The following is a 17,696-nucleotide window of genomic DNA, read 5'->3' as shown; positions in this document are numbered from 1 at the left end:
AGCCATGGTGTCACTGCAGGCCCAGGGCCAGGGCGGCCATCGTCCCACCGCGGGGCCGGGGTGGCCGCGCTGCCACCGCCGGCTCCCTGCTGGGTCCCCGCTCCTGCGCCCCCAGTGACCCTGCCGTCCCCAGCGCGGTTCCGGCGGCGTCAGGGTGGGGCTGGGGCTGTGGGGCTGGGGGTGTGGGGCTGTGCCCGTCACAGGGCGCCAGCACTGCCATGGGGACGTGGCACTCTGGCACAGGGACATGGTGCCGCGGGCGCACGGGGACGTGGCAGTGTCGGATGCCACGTGCCAGGCGTGTGGCTACCGTGTGCCAGGCTGCAGGAAGCCCCGGGCGGTGACGGCGGGGCCAGGCCAGGCTGTGGGCAGGGACCTGCCCCGGCATCCCCGGCTGCGCCTGGTGCCAGGGGCCACCTCACCGGCAGCACCAGGGCCCAGGGGACCGCGGCAGCCCCAGCCGGGCCCAGGGAGCCCCGAGCTGGGGAGTGGCGAGCGCAGGCCCCGGCCGTGCAGGGGACGGGACCCGCAGGGGCCAGCGCTGCTGCGCGAGGGACCACGGGCGGGTGAGGAGTGGGAGGCTGCGGCCGTGCAAGACGTGGGGAAGCCGTGCCGGCTCGCGGCCGTGCCAGGGAAGAGGTGCCGTGCGAGGAGCAGGGTGCCGCACGAGGCTGCAGCCGTGCAAGGAGCGGGGTGCCGCGCGAGGAGCGGGGTGCCGTGCGAAGCTGTGGCCATGCCAGGAGTGGGGTGCCGCATGAAGCCGTGGCCGTGTGAGGAGCGGGGTGCCGCACGAGGCCGTGGCTGTGCAAGGAGCGGGGAAGCCGTGCTGGGTCGTGGCCGTGCCAGGAATGAGGTGCCGCGCGAGGAGCGGGGTGCCGCGTGAAGCCGTGGCCGTGCAAGGAGCGGGGAAGCCGTGCTGGGTTGTGGCCATGCCAGGAACGAGGTGCCGCGCGAAGAGTGGGGTGCCGCGCAAAGCCGTGGCCATGCCAGGAGCGGGGTGCCGCGCGAGGCCGCAGCCGTGCAAGGAGCGGGGAAGCCGTGCTGGGTCATGGCCATGCCAGGAGCGGGGTGCCGCATGAAGCCGTGGCCATGCCAGGAGCGGGGTGCTGCGCGAGGCCGCGGCTGTGCAAGGAGCGGGGAAGCTGTGCTGGGTCATGGCCATGCCAGGAGCGGGGTGCCGCGCGAAGCCGTGGCCGTGCGAGGAGCGGGGTGCCGCGCGAAGCCATGGCCGTTGCAGGAGCGGGGTGCCGCATGAAGCCGTGGCCGTGTAAGGAGCGGGGTGCCGCGCAAAGCCGTGGCCGTGTGAGGAGCGGGGTGCCGCGCGAGGCCGCGGCCGTGCGAGGCACGGGACGGGGGGACCCGTCGCGGTAGCCCCGGCCGCCTGCAGCCCTGGCCCCCTGCCCGGCCTCTCTGGCTTCCCCGTCCCTCCTTCCCGTCCTCGCTGGCGTCCCGGCCTAACGAGAAGCAGATGTGCGGGCGGCGGGGCGGGGGCCGGCGGGGGCCGCGGTGCCCGGCGGAGGCCGGGGCGCGCCGGGGGCTGCGCGGGCCGGGGAGGGGGCCGCGGCGGGCAGGAAGCGGGGGGCCCCGGGGACCCCGTCGGCGGGCGGCGGGGCGGCTCTGGCGGCGAGGGGCCGGCCGAGGCGCGGCCGAGGGGGAGGGCAGAGCCGAGCCCCGCCGAGCCGAGCCCGGCAGAGCCGGCAGGGACGGAGCCGCGACGGGACGCGCCGTGCGCTGCCGAGCCGGGCCGAGCCCGCCCCGCCGCCCGCCCGGCATGGCCCCCTGGCTCTGGCCGTGCCTCCTGGCCGCCCAGGCCCTGGCCGCCAACTTCCCCCCCAGGTACAGCCTCTACACCGGGGGGGCCGCCCCGCTCGGCGCCGTCCAGGCCGCGGCCCCGCAGGGCCCCGCCACGGCCCCCGGCGCTGCCCGCGCCGCCAGCCGGCACAGGTAGGAGCCGGGACCGCCGGGACGGGCGGGCGGGCGGGCGGGCGGCCCCGCCGGCCCCGCTGCCCGGCAGCGGCGGGGGGGAGCGGGGCGCAGCCGCCCGCCTCGGAGCCGCGGGGACCGGCCGGGCACCCGCCACGTCCCGCGAGGGGCGGCGGGGCCGGGGGCTCTCCCCCGGGCTGGCGGGGGGCTGCCCCCCGCCCTCCGCGCCCGCCGGCCCCGGCGCACGGGCGCCCGGGGGGCGCACGGGGGGCGGGCACCGGGGGGGTCCCGGCGCGCCGGCCCCGAGCGCGGGGGAGGGGGCGTCCGGCGAGCTCCGGCTCCCCGCCGGGGCGGGGGCGTGCGCCGGGCTCGGGGCCGGCGGGGCCGGCAGCCACGCGTGTGCCGCGGCGCCGGGGGCCGTGGATCCCGGGGCCGGTCCCGGCCTCGGCGGCCGCGCGGCCGCGCCGTGCGCCCCGGTGCGGGGTCAGCGCTGCCGGGGACGGGGAGGGGGCGAGGGGCCCGGACCCACCCCGTCCCTGTCCCCGTCCCTGTCCCTGTCCCCGTCCCCGCCCGTGCCGGGCCGGGGGCCGGGGCCGGGGCCGGGCGGCGTGGAGCCGCGGGGCTGCCGCGGGGCTGCCGTGGGGCAGCTTGCTCCTGCGGGGCGGGGAGGCTGGGGGGGCGCGGGGCCGGGGGCAGCCCCACGCTGGGCTGGGGGTCACGCTCTCACCGCGGCCACATCAGCGCCGCGGCAGCGTGGCCGCGTGGGGTGGAGCTGCACCGGCACGGCCGCAGCCGCCGCCTGCCCCGTCCCTGCCCCTGCCCCACTGCCGGCCCCACGGCAGCCCCATGGCAGCCCCGGCAGCCCAGGGTAGGGTGGCGGGACCTGGCTGCAAGGCGTGGGGGCCGCCTGGGAAGGGGGGACGTGGGTCAGGCACCGCCAGGCCCCAGCCCAGCCCCGCAGCGCCGTGGCGGGGCACGGACGTGGCTGGGCATTTACCTACGGCTTTGGGGGCACAGCGGGGCCTCCCCATGGCTTGGGGGGCGCAGCAGCCCCTCGCTGTGCTCGGGGGGGCACGGGCGGCCGTCCCCATGCCCTGCCCTTTCAGGAGGGCTCTCGTCCCATGCCCTGCCATCCCATCCCCATCCCATCCCCATCCCCATCCCCTCCCATCCCGTCCCTGAGATGGGGGCATCCCCGGTCCTGGGCGCAGGGACCCCAGAGCAGCCTGGGGGGTCCCAGGGCTCCACGAGTGTGGGGCTGAGGAAGGGAAAGGGAAAGGGAAAGGGAAAGGGAAAGGGAAAGGGAAAGGGAAAGGGAAAGGGAAAGGGACGGGAAGGGAAGGGAAGGAGGGAGGCGAGGGGGGGCCGTTGGTCGGCGCAGGAATTCCCGGCGGCCCCTGGGGAGGAGCTGGAATCCAGCCGGGGCCTGAGGGGAACCAGCCGGGCTGACGGGAACCGGCCGCGGCTCCGCGGGCCCCCGCCACAGCGCGGCCCAGCTCCCGCCGCGGGGCCCCGGGGCCGCTCCCCGTGGGGCTGCCGCGCGTGGGGCGGGGGCGCTGGGTACGGGGCTGGGCTCTGGGCGCTCGGCTCGGACCATATAAGGCTGCGCCGGGGTCCCTGCAGCCTGTGGGGCTGGGCTGGGGTCCCGCGCCGCGGGGCTGGGGTCCATCCCCGATGCGGCTGGGGTGGGGGGAGCAGTGCCCGCGCAGAGACGCCGTCGCCCTGTCCCCACCGTCCGCTCTGGTTCGGGGGGGGGGGGGTGACCTCCACTTGCAGACTCCTGGTTGGGGGGACACAACGGCCGTGGGGCGGCTGAGCCTCCCCTGTGTGCGGCTGCCCCGGCCGCCCCTGCCCCACCAGTGCAGAGGGGACCAGGGACACGCGGGGCAGCGATGGGGCAGGACGTGGGGCACCCGTCCCCGGCACGGGCAGCGCGGGCCCCGCAGCACGGTGTGAAGGGGTGCCTGGCACCCCAAAGCCTGCCTGGCCACCCCGAACCCCACAGGTAGACCCTCCATCCCCACGGGGCTCCCCAGGGGCTGCCCCGTGGCCGGGGGCTGCGGCCGCTCCTGCGGTGCCACCAGCCCCTGCCGGGGCTCAGCAAAGGGCCCTGGTGCTACTGGCTGCCGGGCAGAGCAGGGATGAAAGGGCTCTGGCATGGGGCAGGATCCGGCCCATTAACCCCACAGCACTGGGCCGTGACGGCTGCTACCGGTGGGGCCGGCAGGGCGAGTGCGGGGGCATGCCAGGGGGGCCCGGTGTGTGCCGGGGGATGCCTGAGGGGGGGGGATGCTGGATGAGTGCCGGGGGGGTACCTGGGTGCGTGCCAGGGCAATGCCCGGTGCATGCCGGGACGATGCCCGGTGCGTGACGGTTTGCGCCCTGACCCCTTCCCGCAGGAACTGGTGTGCCTATGTGGTGACGCGCAGCGTGAGCTGCGTGGTGGAGGACGGCGTCGAGAGCTTTGTGAAGCCGGATTACCAGCCCTGCGGCTGGGGGCAGCTCCAGTGCCCCCGCGTCCTGGCGTGAGTGGGGACGGGGCTGGGGGGCTCCGGAGGCCGGGGGGGCTCGGAGCAGAGCTGGGTCTGGCCGCGGCCCTGCCGTCCCGCTCCTGCTGCCGTCGCCGCCACCGCTCGTGTTTATCCACCCCGGGGTCGTGTTTACTTTTTTGCAAGAGCCGAGGGGCCTCGAGCGGTGCTGGGTGGGTGACCGGCCCCCGACTGCCGGCAGCCCCCGCGAGGCGCGCGCCAGGACCCCCGGCACACTCCGCGCCCAGGGCAGGTCTCCAGGCCGGCGGCTCGGCGGCGTGGGGTGATGCTGGCGGCGGGGTGGCGGGGCTGGGCAGGGGCAGCCCACCCGGCCGCCGGCGGTTGAGCAAGAAGCTGGCTGCAGGCGGGGGCCCGTCCGTGCCGCCGGGGCCAGACCGCGGCCTGTGTTTGGTTTTGCTCCCGCTACGCAGCCCCGAGCCGCTGCCCGACGCCTCCGCACACACGGGGCTGGCAGCGCTCGGTGCGACCCGAGAGCGGGGACCCGGTGGGCAGCGGAGTGCCGGCAGGAGCGGGGGGCTCGGTGCGGGCAGGGGGCTCGGTGCGGGCAGGGGGCCGTTTGCAGGCGGGGGGCTGGGAGCTGCGTGCCGGCAGGGCTCTCCCCCCACCCCTGCTGCCCCACCACCAGCCCTGCGCCCCGCGCCCGGGACCCCCAGCACCCCCGTCTGCCCCGCGCTGCCCAGCCGGGGGCCCCCGTCCCCCGCTCTCCCCGCTGCGGCAGGTGCCGGGTCTCCTCTGCCCGCAGGTACCGCAGCTTCCTGCGGCCCCGCTACAAGGTGTCCCAGAGGACGGTGTCGGAGCTGGCCTGGCGCTGCTGCCAGGGCTACTCGGGCGAGGACTGCACCGAGGGGCCGGCGCCCGCACCCCCCCAGCCCACCGGCCGCCCCCGGCCCCGGCCCGGCCGCCCCACGCTCTCCGGCTTCGGCAACCCGCTCAGCGGCCTGGGCGGCGAAGGTAGCGGGGACGGGCGGGGCGGGGGACGGGACGCGCCGGTGGGCGGCCCGGCGCGGCCCCGGCCCTGACGGTGCGGTGCGGTGCGGTGCGGCGGCAGGCGGCGGGGACGCGGAGAAGGTGCGGCGGCTGGAGGAGCAGGTGCGGCGGCTGAGCGAGCAGGTGGAGGCGCTGAGGGCCGGGCAGGAGCCGCCGGCGGAGCCGCCGGGCCGGGCGGCGGAGGGCGGCCCCGAGGGCGAGCAACCGGCCGACGCGGCCGCCCCGGCCGGGGTGCGGGAGGCGCTGAGCCACGTCCAGCGGCGGCTGGAGCGGCTGGAGAGCCGCCTGCGCGGCCAGGAGGGCGGCCGGGAGGCGCCGGGGGCGGCCCCGGCGCTGCGGGAGCTGGAGCAGCGGCTGCAGGAGACCTGCGCCGCCTGCGCGGCCGGTACCGAGGGGCTGCGGCGGCAGGCGGCGGAGGACCGGGAGCGCATGCGGGCGCTGGAGAAGCTGGTGGGCTCGGTGGACCAGCGCAACCGGGAGGCGGTGGAGACGGTGCAGCGGCACGTCAGCAGCCTGAGCGGCCGGCTGGCCCCCGCCGCCCCGCCGGACGACCTGCACCGGCGCCTGGCCGAGCTGGAGCGGCGGCTGGAGGGGCTGCCCGCGGCGGCAGCGGGGCCCGGCGGACAGGGGCCGGTGCTGGCCCGGCGGCTGGCGGAGCTGGAGGGGCGGCTGAACGCCTCGCGGGCCGGGCCGTGGCCCCCCGAGCCGGAGGCGCGGCAGAGCGGGCCGCCGGGCCGCCTGGGCAACCTGAGCCGGGCCGTGGAGGGGCTGGCGGCGAGCGGGGCGCAGCTCGGCGCCCGCCTGGCCGAGCTGGAGGGGCTGCTGGCCCGCTGCGGCCGGCCCTGCCCGGCGCCGCCGGAGCCGCCGGCGGGCGGGCGGGACGGGCAGCTGGGCCCCGTCCTCCGGCGGCTGGAGCAGCGGCTTCAGGACGCCGAGGGGCAGCTGCGGGCCCTGGGGGCTGGCGGGGACGGGCTGGCCGGGGCCCTGCGGGGGCTGCGGGCGGAGGGGGAGCTGCGGGAGCTGCTGGGGGCGCAGGGGAGGCGCTGGGGCGGCTGGCGGGGCGGCTGGGGCGGCTGGAGGCGGGGGCCCCGGCGGAGGAGCTGGCGCGGCTCCGCAACCGGACGGAGCGGCTGGAGGCCGAGCTGGGGGGGCCGAGCGGCGGCCCCTGCCCCCCGGCCTGCGCCCCGCTGCCGCCCCGGGAGCTGGAGCGGCTGCGGGCCGAGGTGGGCGCCTGCACCGCCGCCTGCCGCCCGCCGCGGCCCGGCCCCGCCGGGCCGGAGGAGCCGCCGGAGCCGCCGCCGGAGCCGGAGCCGGAGCCGGAGCCGCCGCTGGACGGGTTCGGCGTCTTCGGCGGCGCCTCGCCCTCCGAGCTGCGGGCGCTGCGGGGCGAGCTGGCGGCCGCGCTGCTCTCCCTCGGCGGGCTGAACGCCACGGTGCAGGGGCTGCAGGACGCGCTGGAGCAGGGGGACGCCCGGCAGCGGCAGCTGGGCGCCGTCACCGACCGCATCGTGGCCGAGCTGGACGGGGCGGCGGCGGCGGCGGCGGCGCGGCAGGCGGAGAGCGAGGAGCGGCTGGAGGGGCTGGTGCGGGAGCTGGCGCGGGCCGGGGGCTGCCCGGCCGGCCTGGAGCCGCGGCTGGCCAAGCTGGAGGGCGTCTGCGAGCAGCTGGAGGCCGTGGCGGGCGGGCTGCGGGGCGTCCGCGCGGGGCTGGGCCGGCACGTGGCGGGGCTGTGGGACGCGGTGCGGGAGCTGAACGGCACGGCCCGCACCCAGGCCGCGCTGCTGGAGAAGGCGCTGCAGGCCCAGCTCCCGCGCCGGCTCGGCGCCCTCAACGCCAGCCTGCAGCACCTGCGCGGGGAGCTGCTCGGCCTCGCCCAGAGGGACCTCACCGGTGCGCGGGGGACGCGGGGACGCGGGGCTGTGGGGAAGGGGGCGTGGGGTGGCCGGGGAGCAAAGCCTGGGGGGGGGGGACGGGGCCACCAGAGGCTGCCGGCCGTGTGGGGCTGCGGCGGGTGGGGACCCGAGCCGCGGGGACGCCGGGGAGCAAAGCGGGGGGACACACACGTGGGGGCGTCGGGGTGTGGGGACGCAGGACCACGAGAGGCTGCGGGGCTGCGGCGCGTGGGGACGCGGCGACCCGAGCCGCGGGGACGTGGGGACGCCGGGGAGCAAGCGGGGACACACACACGTGGGGGGCGGGGGGGCGTCGGGGTGTGGGGACGCAGGACCACGAGAGGCTGTGGGGCTGCGGCGCGTGGGGACCGGGGACGTGGGGACGCCAGGGAGCAAAGCGGGGGACACACACGTGGGGACGTGGCTGGGGGGGGGGGGCGGGCGTCGGGGTGTGGGGACGCAGGACCACGAGAGGCTGTGGGGCTGCGGTGCATGGGGACCCAAGCCACAGGGACATGGCGACACAAGCCATGGGGATGTGGTGGCTCAAGCCGTGGGGATGGGGGGCTGTGGGGACGTGGGGACGCAAGTCATGGGGACACAAGCCATGGGGACAGGGGGCACAAGTTGTGGGGAGGTGCGGACGCAAGGCGTGGGGCTGTGGGGTGAGGGGAAGGGGTGTAGGGCTGGGGCGGCTCTAACCCCATCCTCCATACAGGCCCTCCCGGGCCCCCTGGACCTGCCGGCCCCATGGGTGAGATGGGCCCCCCTGGCCCCTCTGGGCCCCCCGGCAAGGATGGAGAACAAGGCCCCATGGGCCCCCCCGGTAAGGAGCAGCCCCCCCCACCCGTGCCCCATCCCCTGCAGTGGGGCAGCGCTGGCGTGGCTGGACCCTGCGCCCTGGGGGTCCTGCCCCATGCCGGCCCTGCAGCCCCCCTCCTCCTCTTCCCTCCTAGGGCTGCCAGGAGAGAGAGGTAGGGCTGGGGGCTTGGGGGGAGCTGGGGGCTTGGGGGGAGTTTGGGGTGGCGGCCTGGGCATCTGAAGCTTGAGGGATGAGGGGGCTTGGGGTGAGGGCCTGGGGTGGGGCTGCAATGGCAGCTGGGGGTTGCGTGGGCTGGGGCGAGGGGAGCAGGGGTGGGGGCCTGGGGGGGCACAGGGCACTGGGCAGGGCAGCCTGGGGTGACGGGCATGGCCGGGGGCAGAGGGGCTGGGGGCACGGTGGGGGACGTGGTCAAGGAGGGGGGCACGGACACGGCGAAGGGGCAGGTATGGGGGGGGGGGGGTGTCGGGGGCTGTGGCTGCTGGGCTGGGGGTGCCGTGGGGGCAGGGGGTGCTGGGCCGGGGTGCCCCGTCCTGACGCGATGCCCAGGCGATGTGGGGGAGCCGGGCTCCGTGCCCCACATCGCCTTCTCGGCCGCCCTGAGCACCCAGCGCACGGAGCCGGGCACCGTCCCCTTCGACCAGGTCCTGCTCAACGACGGCGGTGCCTACGACCCCGAGACGGGTGAGCGCCCGCGCAGCGCGGCCACACGTGGGGCAGGCGGGCTGTGGGGTGGGATGGGGCTGTAGGGTGGATGGGACTCCGGGGCGGGATGGGGCTGTGGGGCGGATGGGGCTGCGTGGCCATGGGGGAAGCGTGTTCCTGGGGCGCACAGAAGGCCATGGATGGGGGGTCCTCAGGGGGTGCCGTGCCTGTCCTGGGGGTGCAGAGCCCATCCCGGGGGCCCTGGGGACAGGGCGGCCGCCGGCACTGGTGCGCTGATGCCCACCGCCCACCGCCGCAGGCACCTTCACGGCACCGGTGAGCGGCCGGTACCTGGTGAGCGCGGTGCTGACGGGGCACAAGGGGGAGAAGCTGGAGGCCGTGCTGTCGCGCTCCAACCAGGGCATCGCCCGCCTGGACTCGGCCGGTTTCCAGCCCGAGGGGCTGGAGAAGGAGCCGGTGGCGGCCTTGCAGCCCAGCCCCGGGGCACTCGGCGTCTTCAGCCTCCTGCTGCCGCTGGCGGCCGGCGAGACGCTCTGCGTGGACCTGGTCTCGGGGCGCCTGGCCCACGCGCCCGACGAGCCCCTCACCGTCTTCAGCGGGGCCCTGCTTTACGACGCCGAGGAGCCCTAGAGCTGCTGGACCCCCAGACACCCCCCGGCACGGGGCTGCCGGCCAGCCGGGGGCACAGCCGGGCCGGGGGGTCCCCACACCCTGGCGGGACCCCCCCCACCTGCCCCGTTATTTATCAGCACCCCCCACCCCTCATTCCCCTGCCACCACACGCCCCCGCCCCACATCACCCGCCCCAGCCCCCCACGCCGCCCCGCCGCCCCCGGCCCCCCACTGCCCCCCCACGAAATAAAGATGCGGCACCGGGTTTTGTACCCGTGGCTCCGGCTCCTTCCTGCGCCCGGCTGCGGCCCCGCAATTTATTGCCCTGGGAGGAACCCCCGCCCCGGACAGCCCCCGGCGTCGCCCCGGCCCAGGGGTGCGGTGGGGAGGGGGCACAGCTGGCCCGGCCCGGGGGTCCCGTCGTGCGCCTGGGGGTCCCGCTGCCATCAGAAATCCTCGTCCCAGCCCGAGAACTCGTCCTCCGCTGGCATCCAGTCGACCGAGAAACGCTTGAAGTTGACGTAGGGGGGTCCCTGGGGGGGGGAGGGGGAGGGGGTCAGAGCTGGCCCCTCCTGCCCCCCCCGGCAGCGCCTACATGAGCCCCCGAGCCCCCACCTCACCTCCTTGATGAGCTGCAGGGTGGGTGCTTCCAGCTGCTGCAGCGAGAGCTTCCTCCACTTCAGGGCCCCGAACCACCTGGGGGGGGGTGTTCAGGAGGGGCTGGGGGGGGGCCGCAGGGCCCCCACCCGCCCCCCTCACCTGTGCTTCTTGATGCCGTGGATGCCGCTGGCCGTGTTGCCCAGGCGCTGCCCCGGACGGCGCCTGCGAGGGGATGGCACAGGCAGGGGCTGAGGGGGGCGCCCCCATGCACCCGGGGCACCCCCCTGCACAGTGGGGTGCAATGATGTACCCAGGGACCAGCCCCCCTCCGCCCGCACACTGGGGTGCAGAGACGCACCCAGAGCACCCAAATGACTCCCAAGGCGCCTCGGCCCTGCCTGGGGCACCCCACTGCACCCAGCACCCCCCGTGCCCCCCTCGCCCTTGCAGGACCCCGCGCTGGGTGCCCCGAGCACCTGCAGAGCTTGCTGATGAGGGAGCAGGCGGCCTCGCTGAGGAAGGCGGGGAAGGAGACGACGCCATCCAGGATGCGGCTGTAGAGCTGCTGGGGGTCAGCGCTGTGGAAGGGGGGCCTGCGGGACACGGGCAGGTGGGCCCTCGCCGCGGGGGGGCTCGGCCAGCTCTGGGGACACGCGCTCACCTGCCCACCAGCATCTCAAAGGCGAGGACACCCAGCATCCAGAAGTCGACGGCAAAGTCGTGGCCCTCCTGGCGCAGCATCTCGGGTGCCAGGTACTCGGGAGTCCCACAGAAGGAGTAGGTCTTCTCCCCACGCCCCAGCTCCTTGGCAAAGCCAAAGTCGACCTGTGGGCACCGGTGCTGTCAGCCAGCGCAGCCCCCCGGCCCCTGCTGCCCCCTCCCTGGGCACCGCTGCGGCAGTGCTGGCACTGCCGGGACGCCCGCCCCGGTACCAGCTTGACGTAGCCACGCTGGTCCAGCATGAGGTTCTCGGGCTTCAGGTCGCGGTAGATGATGCCACGGCCGTGCAGGTACTCGAGGCCCTCCACCACGCAGGCACAGCAGAACACGGCCAGTGGCTCCTCGAAGCAGCGCCTGCACGGCAGGGACCGGCGGTTGCACGGTGCAGCGCAGCATGGCACGGCACGGCACGGCCACCCTGGCCCCGCGCTCGCCCCGGCTCCGCACATCTCACGCAGCTTGGTCCACAGCTCGCCGCCCTGGCAGAACTCCAGCAGCAGGTAGACGTACTGCCCATCCCGGAAGGTGCCGAAAAACCTGCCGGCAGAGAGTGGTCAGCAGGACCTCGGCACGGCCAGCAGCCACGCTGCCCCGAGCCCTGCACTGTCCCCCCCGATGCCCGCAGCCCCCGGTCTCACCCCACGACGAAGGGGCTGCGGCTGCCCGCCAGCACCCGCCGCTCGGTGCGCACGTGTTCCTGCTGCTGCGTCCGCACCACCCAGTCCTTGCGGATCCGCTTCAGCGCGAAGAGCCGCTCCCGGCACCGCACCTGGGCGTGGGCGGCCGTGGGCACCGGGACGGGCACCGCTGGCCATGGCAGGACGGGGCCGGGCGCCAGGAGCCGGGGCGGGCACAGGGTCCGTCTCTCACCAGCTCGACCCTGCCGAAGCCGCCGGTGCCCAGGACGACGCGCTGGCCCTGCTGCTGCCCCTCCTCGTAGCGCACGGCCACCAGGTCCTCCAGCCGCACCGGTGCTGGGGGCTGCCGCAGACTCGGGGACCCCCAGCCCCTGCGGGTGTGAACAACGGCCCTGCAGCACCCGCCCCAGCGCCATGGGGTGGTCGACCCCCAGCCCTGTTGGGGCCCAGGATCCCCCGCTGCTCCCCAGGGGCAGCGCTGGGTCAGACCCTGGCGACCCCCCAGCACCAGGCTGGACCCTGGGGACCCCGGTGCCATCAGGCTGGGCTGTGGGGACGCTGCAGTCCCCAGAGCGACCCCAGGGACCTTGTGTCACTCAGCCATACCCCGGGGACCCCCAGTAGAGGGCTGGGCCTTCTCTGACTTGGTGCTGTCTGCCCCCCCTCTGCTGCCCACCCATGTCCATGCCCTGAGGCGAGGGAGCCCGGTCCGAGGGCAGGGTGGCCCCATCCCATCCCATCCCATCCCATCCCATCCCATCCCACCCCATCCCCACCCCATCCCATCCCATCCCATCCCACCCCATCCCCACCCCACCCTACCCCATCCCCACCCCATCCCATCCCCATCCCATCCCACCCCACCCCACCCCATCCCATCCCATCCCATCCCACCCCACCCCACCCCACCCCACCCCACCCCACCCCACCCCACCCCACCCCACCCCATCCCATCCCACCCCACCCCACCCCACCCCACCCCATCCCACCCCATCCCATCCCATCCCACCCCACCCCACCCCACCCCATCCCTATCCCTCACTCACCCCCCAGGACCCTCCGGCCCCGGTGCCTCTGTCTCAGCCGCGTTTCTGGGGTCGCAGGAGCCGTAGGTGTGGGTGCAGGGGGGCCAGCACCCTCTCTGTCCCCTCCCCACCCTCCCCTCCCCACGGCCCCAGAGCCCCACGGCCCCCCAGAGACAAGCACAGGGTGCGGGGGGCAGCGGGGACCCCCACCCATGTGTGGGGCCAGGACGGAGTGGGACACCGGGGGCGGGGACCCAACGGGGGGACACCTCGTGTGGGGCCACGCCACAGCAGCCGTGCCCCGTGCCGTGGGGCTTGGGGGGAGCGGGACGGCACCAGGGCCCGCGTGGGGCCGTGCCACAGCCCCCATCGGCACTGGCCCCCGGCTTCCTGCCGAGACCACCCCGCACCATCGCCCCGGGTCCCCTCAACCCCGACCCCCTAGGCCATGGCCACCCCCGTCCCCCCCACCCCACCGCCCCCATCCCCTGCCGCCCCCCCAGCAGGACTCGAGCTGCCCGGCCGCAGCAGGGCCCCCCAGGCTGGGGGTCTCCGTGGGGCCAGGGGCTCCCTGTGGAGCCGAGCGCTGCCCTGGGGTCCCCCAAGGGGTCGGGGGGGTCCCTGAGGCTGCAGGGGCTGGGGACACTCACGGCTCCGAGGGCTGCTGGGGGCAGAAGGGGCTGATCTCCAGGAAGTCTCTGTGGGGCAGAGGAGGGCTCAGTGGGGTGGGGGTCCCAGCCGTGCCCCCCCGCAGGGACAGGCTGGGGGGGTGGGGAGGGGGGCGTGGGGACACCCACTCCTTGGCCACGGTGATGCAGGTGACATGTCCCTGGGCCTGGCACGACGCCGTCCGGGGGGTGTTCCTGTGCAGAGGCGGGGGTCACGGGCGGGGGGGGGTGCGGGAGTGTGCGGGGGTGTGCGGGGGTGTGCAAGAGCCGGGTGTGCACGGGGCACTGGTGCGGGTGAGCTGGCGCGTTGTCCCCCAGGTGCACCAGGGAAGCCCCAGGGACGCCCTGGGGACGCTGCAGGCAGTGGGGGTGTCACTGAGGGGGGCGTCACTGCAGGGGGTGTCACTGCGGGGGGTGTTAGTGCGGGGGTGTCACTGCAGGGGGTGTCACTGCGGGGGGTGTCAGTGCAGGGGTGTCACTGCGGGGGTGTTAGTGCGGGGGTGTCACTGCAGGGGGTGTTACTGCAGGGGTGTCAGTGCAGGGGGTGTCACTGCGGGGGTGTTACTGCAGGGGGTGTCAGTGCAGGGGGTGTCACTGCGGGGGTGTTAGTGCGGGGGTGTCACTGCAAGGGGGTGTTAGTGCGGGGGTGTCACTGCAGGGGGGTGTTACTGCAGGGGTGTCAGTGCAGGGGTGTCACTGCAGGGGTGTCACTGCAAGGGGTGTTAGTGCGGGGGTGTCACTGCGGGGGTGTCACTGCAGGGGGTGTCACTGCAGGGGGTGTCACTGCGGGGGGTGTCAGTGCAGGGGGTGTCACTGCAGGGGTGTTAGTGCGGGGGTGTCACTGCAGGGGGGTGTCACTGCGGGGGGGGTGTCAGTGCAGGGGGTGTCACCGCGGGGGGTGTCGCTGCCCAGCGACACTGGAGCCAGGCAGCAAGGCCGGGCTGGCACCGCGGGTGTGCGGGGGGGGGGCAGCCCTGGCACCCACTGCAGCAGGGAGAGCTCCCCGAAGTGCTCGCCTGCACCCAGGACGCGGAGCCGCTTCTCCTGCCCGTCCACGCGCCGGCTCACCCGCACCTGCAGCACCGGAGGGGCTGAGCGGGGACGGGGGGGGGCACAGGGCGCAGGGCCCTGCCCCTCGCCATCGGGGGTCCCCGGTGGGGCGCGCGGCGCGGCACCCACCTCTCCCTTCAGGATGATGTAGAAGTTTTCGCCCTCGTCCCCTTCGTGGATAATGACGTGGCCGGGCGCGAAGGTGCACTGCGGGGAGGGGTGGGGGTGCGGGGGGTCACCCCCCAGCCGGTGCCAGACCCCCCCATCCCAGCACATCCCAGTACCCCCAGCCCCTGTGCTGTGCCCCCCCCCGGCCCCCCCGTGGGCTGCGGCCCCACAGGGCGTGTCCCGGGGCCCCGCGCGGGGGGGTCCCTTCGGGGGCACCCACCCACCTCCTCCATGGCGTCCAGCAGCTTGGAGAGGCGGCTGTCGGAGAGGCCCCGCAGCCAGGGCACCCTGCGGGCGAGAGCGGCCGGCTGGGCTCCCGCGGCCTGCCTGCACCCTGCCTGCCCCTGCCTGCACCCTGCCTGCATCCTGCCTGCACCCTGCCTGCCCCTGCCTGCACCCTGCCTGCCCCTGCCTGCACCCTGCCTGCATCCTGCCTGCACCCTGCCTGCACCCTGCCTGCCCCTGCCTGCCCCTGCCTGCACCCTGCCTGCCCCTGCCTGCACCCTGCCTGCACCATGACTGCATCCTGCCTGCACCCTGCCTGCGCCCTGCCTGCACCCTGCCTGCCCCTGCCTGCCCCTGCCTGCACCCTGCCTGCCCCTGCCTGCACCCTGCCTGCACCCTGCCTGCATCCTGCCTGCACCCTGCCTGCCCCTGCCTGCCCCTGCCTGCACCCTGCCTGCCCCTGCCTGCACACTGCCTGCCCCTGCCTGCCCCCTGCCTGCACCCTGCCTGCCCCTGCCTGCACACTGCCTGCACCATGACTGCCCCTGCCTGCACCCTGCCTGCACACTGACTGCACCCTGCCTGCCCCTGCCTGCACCCTGCCTGCATCCTGCCTGCACCCTGCCTGCGCCCTGCCTGCACCCTGCCTGCCCCTGCCTGCGCCCTGCCTGCACCCTGCCTGCCCCTGCCTGCACCCTGCCTGCCCCTGCCTGCGCCCTGCCTGCAGCCCGGAGCCCAGCAGACGGGGCAGGGACGGAGAGGCACGGGGCTGGGGACAGGGACAGGACGGGGCTGGGCATGGGAACGGCGATGAGACGGGAATGGGAGCGGGGCCAGCCAGGAACGGGGACGGGGACGGGGATACAGATGAGATGAGATGGGGACCGGGACAGGGACGGGGATGACGACGAGGACAAGGCTGGGACTGGGAGGGGACTCCGCAGCCAGGGCTGGCAGGAGGGGCCGGCACCCCCCCAGGGGGGTCAGGGTGCGGGGCCCCGGGGCGGTGGGTGCCGCGGGGCGGGTGCCGGGCCCCACTCACGTCCGCAGGGAGCCCAGGATCTCGGCTCGTCTCTGCTTGGCATAGCTGGTGGCGATGGCACGGTACCGCTGCCTGTCGATGGCCCAGAGGCGCACGGGGCCCAGCGCTGCGGCAGAGGGGGGTCAGCGGGGGGCCGGGGGGTGACACGGGGCCCGTGGGGCGGGGGGCTGCCCTTACCCCGCACGGTGGCCGTGCGCTTGCAGTGGTAGAGGATGGCGAGCTCCCCAAACACGTCCCCCGGCCCCAGCGTGCGGAGCCGCCGGCCGCGCTGGCTCACGCTCAGCCGTCCCTCTGCAGAGAGACGCGGCCGCGGCGGGTGGCATCGCGCGCGTGCGTGCACGTGCACGCACGCGCGCGCGCGACCCAACCCACGTGCCCCGCCGCGCGCGTGCCGGCACCGCGCTCTCACCTGCCACGATGTACATGGCGGTGCCCTCGGCGCCCTCGGCCAGCACGGTGTCCCCGGGGCCGTGGCAGACGGGGGCGAAGCTCTGGGCCAGCGCCTCGGGGCAGCCCTCGCCCAGGCGACGCAGGAACTCGCTGCGTCCCACCGCCTCCGCGATCAGGCCGAGGTCCCTGGGGGCGCGGGGACGCAGGCAGGGCAGCGCCGGACCCCCGACCCCGGCCCGCGGCCCCCCCCCGCCCTGCCGGCTACCTGCGCGACGTGGGGCCGTTGGGCACGCGGAGGGACGCGCTGCTGGCGAGGGGCTCGGGGACGATGGCTGGTGCCCGGCTGTCCCGCCGGCCGGGGGGCTGCTCCGCGGCCTCCTCCCGTGCCACGCTCCGCAGGAAGCTCCTCTCCTCCCGCAGCCGCAGCTCCCGCAGCCGCTCGTCCATCCCGGTGCACCACGACCGCTCCCAGCGCCCTGCGGGTGCGGGCAGGCGGGCACGGCAGCACCCTGCCACGGCACCAGCCCGTGGCCCCAGAGCCGGCCCGCGTCCCCCAGCGAACAGGGGGGAGATGCTCCCGGGGCTGGGGGCACAGCCCCGCGCCGGCCTTGGCTCTGCGCTGCCTGGCACCGCACGGCGCAGGCGGGCACGGCGCGGCAGGGCTGGGCGCTGCATCCTCGGGGCGCCCGGGACCTGGCGGTGCCGTACCCCAAATCCTTGGCCCCAGCGGCTGCGTGGGCAAGCGTGGGCAGGGCCCCGGTGCGGGCAGGAGGGGTCCCCGGGTGGGAGCCCCAGCCCCACGCGGCCGCCGGCGGGGTCTGCCCCGGCCGTGGCCCCGCAGCGAGGGGGGCGCAGGCTCCCACGGGCGCCGTGCCCGGGCACTCCCTGCCCCGGTGCAAAGGTTGCGCCGCCGGCACGAGGGAGCCTGGAGGGGCCTCGGCGCAGCCCCACGGCACGAGGACGCGGGGACCCGTCCCGTCCGCCCGGGCACCCTGGGCCGTGGCTGCTGCCGGTGCCCGGGGGCTCAGCCCCGCTCCCCGTCCCATGCCCGGCCGCCTTACCTGTGCCACCGCTCCCGCTCCTGCCGCCGTCCCCTCCCACCCGCGCCGCCGCCACGGCCGGGCCCCGTGACACATTAACCCGCCCGGTGACGCGCCCACGGGCCTGCCGGCGCCCACGCCCAGCACGCGCCGACCCACACCCGCGCCTGCGCCCCGTGCTTGGGGGGCTGTGGGGGGAGGGCAGGGCCCCCCAGCACCCTGCGGTGGCACCGGGCACGGCCCCGCGGGTGCCCCCGGCCGAACCCCAGCCGTGTCCTCGCCCCACGGCGCCCCCCGCCCCACGGCACCCTCCTCCCCCCCTCCCCCGTGTCCCAGCCGTGCCGGTTCGGCTCCCGGCTCCCCAGGCTGACGGGCCACGGCCCCCGGGCCCCCGCCCCGCCCCGCCACGGCCCCCCCGGCCCAGCCCCACGCCGGGACCCGCTGCCCCGGCCGTGGGCCCTGCGCCGGCCGCCGTCACGGGGTGGGGTGCGAGTGGGGTGGGTGCACGGGGGGGGGGTGTGCACGGCGGTGTGCAAGGCGGGGAGCGTGCACGGAGGGGTGTGTGCATGGGGGGTGTGTGAGCAAGTGAGGGGTGCGCACGGGGGTGTGCAAGTGGGGGTGAGCACGGGGGTGTGCACGGGGGGTGCAGGTGGGGTGTATGGACGGGGGTGTGCACGGGGG

General features: G+C 76.6%; 2 protein-coding genes across 2 annotated transcripts; one reads left to right on the top strand and one right to left on the bottom strand.

The window, feature by feature from the left end:
• Positions 1 to 1,771: 1,771 nt before the first annotated feature.
• On the top strand, positions 1,772 to 9,721 carry EMILIN1 (elastin microfibril interfacer 1). Its single transcript, XM_072858089.1, is given in 9 exon segments — positions 1,772 to 1,944; positions 4,323 to 4,448; positions 5,215 to 5,423; positions 5,521 to 6,506; positions 6,509 to 7,349; positions 8,070 to 8,177; positions 8,308 to 8,325; positions 8,721 to 8,855; positions 9,136 to 9,721. Coding segments are annotated over 9 exon segments (2,928 nt in total). The 3' UTR covers positions 9,468 to 9,721.
• A 7-nt stretch (positions 9,722 to 9,728) lies between these two features.
• On the bottom strand, positions 9,729 to 16,741 carry LOC140650138 (cGMP-dependent protein kinase 1-like). The gene is made up of 19 exons (XM_072858090.1): positions 16,241 to 16,741; positions 15,995 to 16,161; positions 15,763 to 15,876; positions 15,586 to 15,691; positions 14,543 to 14,606; positions 14,280 to 14,357; positions 14,086 to 14,174; positions 13,230 to 13,295; positions 13,083 to 13,130; positions 12,454 to 12,498; positions 11,640 to 11,778; positions 11,408 to 11,538; positions 11,217 to 11,306; positions 10,982 to 11,123; positions 10,711 to 10,874; positions 10,526 to 10,642; positions 10,209 to 10,271; positions 10,070 to 10,145; positions 9,729 to 9,982 (listed from the first exon to the last, which is right to left on the bottom strand). The coding sequence occupies exons 1-19, from the start codon at positions 16,648 to 16,650 to the stop codon at positions 9,896 to 9,898; spliced, it is 2,196 nt and encodes a 731-aa protein (XP_072714191.1). The 5' UTR covers positions 16,651 to 16,741; the 3' UTR covers positions 9,729 to 9,895.
• Positions 16,742 to 17,696: the final 955 nt, after the last annotated feature.

Source organism: Ciconia boyciana, chromosome 3, assembly GCF_034638445.1.
Source record: "Ciconia boyciana chromosome 3, ASM3463844v1, whole genome shotgun sequence".
In the NCBI taxonomy this organism is placed as follows: Eukaryota; Metazoa; Chordata; class Aves; order Ciconiiformes; family Ciconiidae; genus Ciconia; species Ciconia boyciana.
The sequence above is the reverse complement of the archived record's forward strand: the minus strand, read 5'-3'. Positions and strand labels throughout refer to the sequence as shown.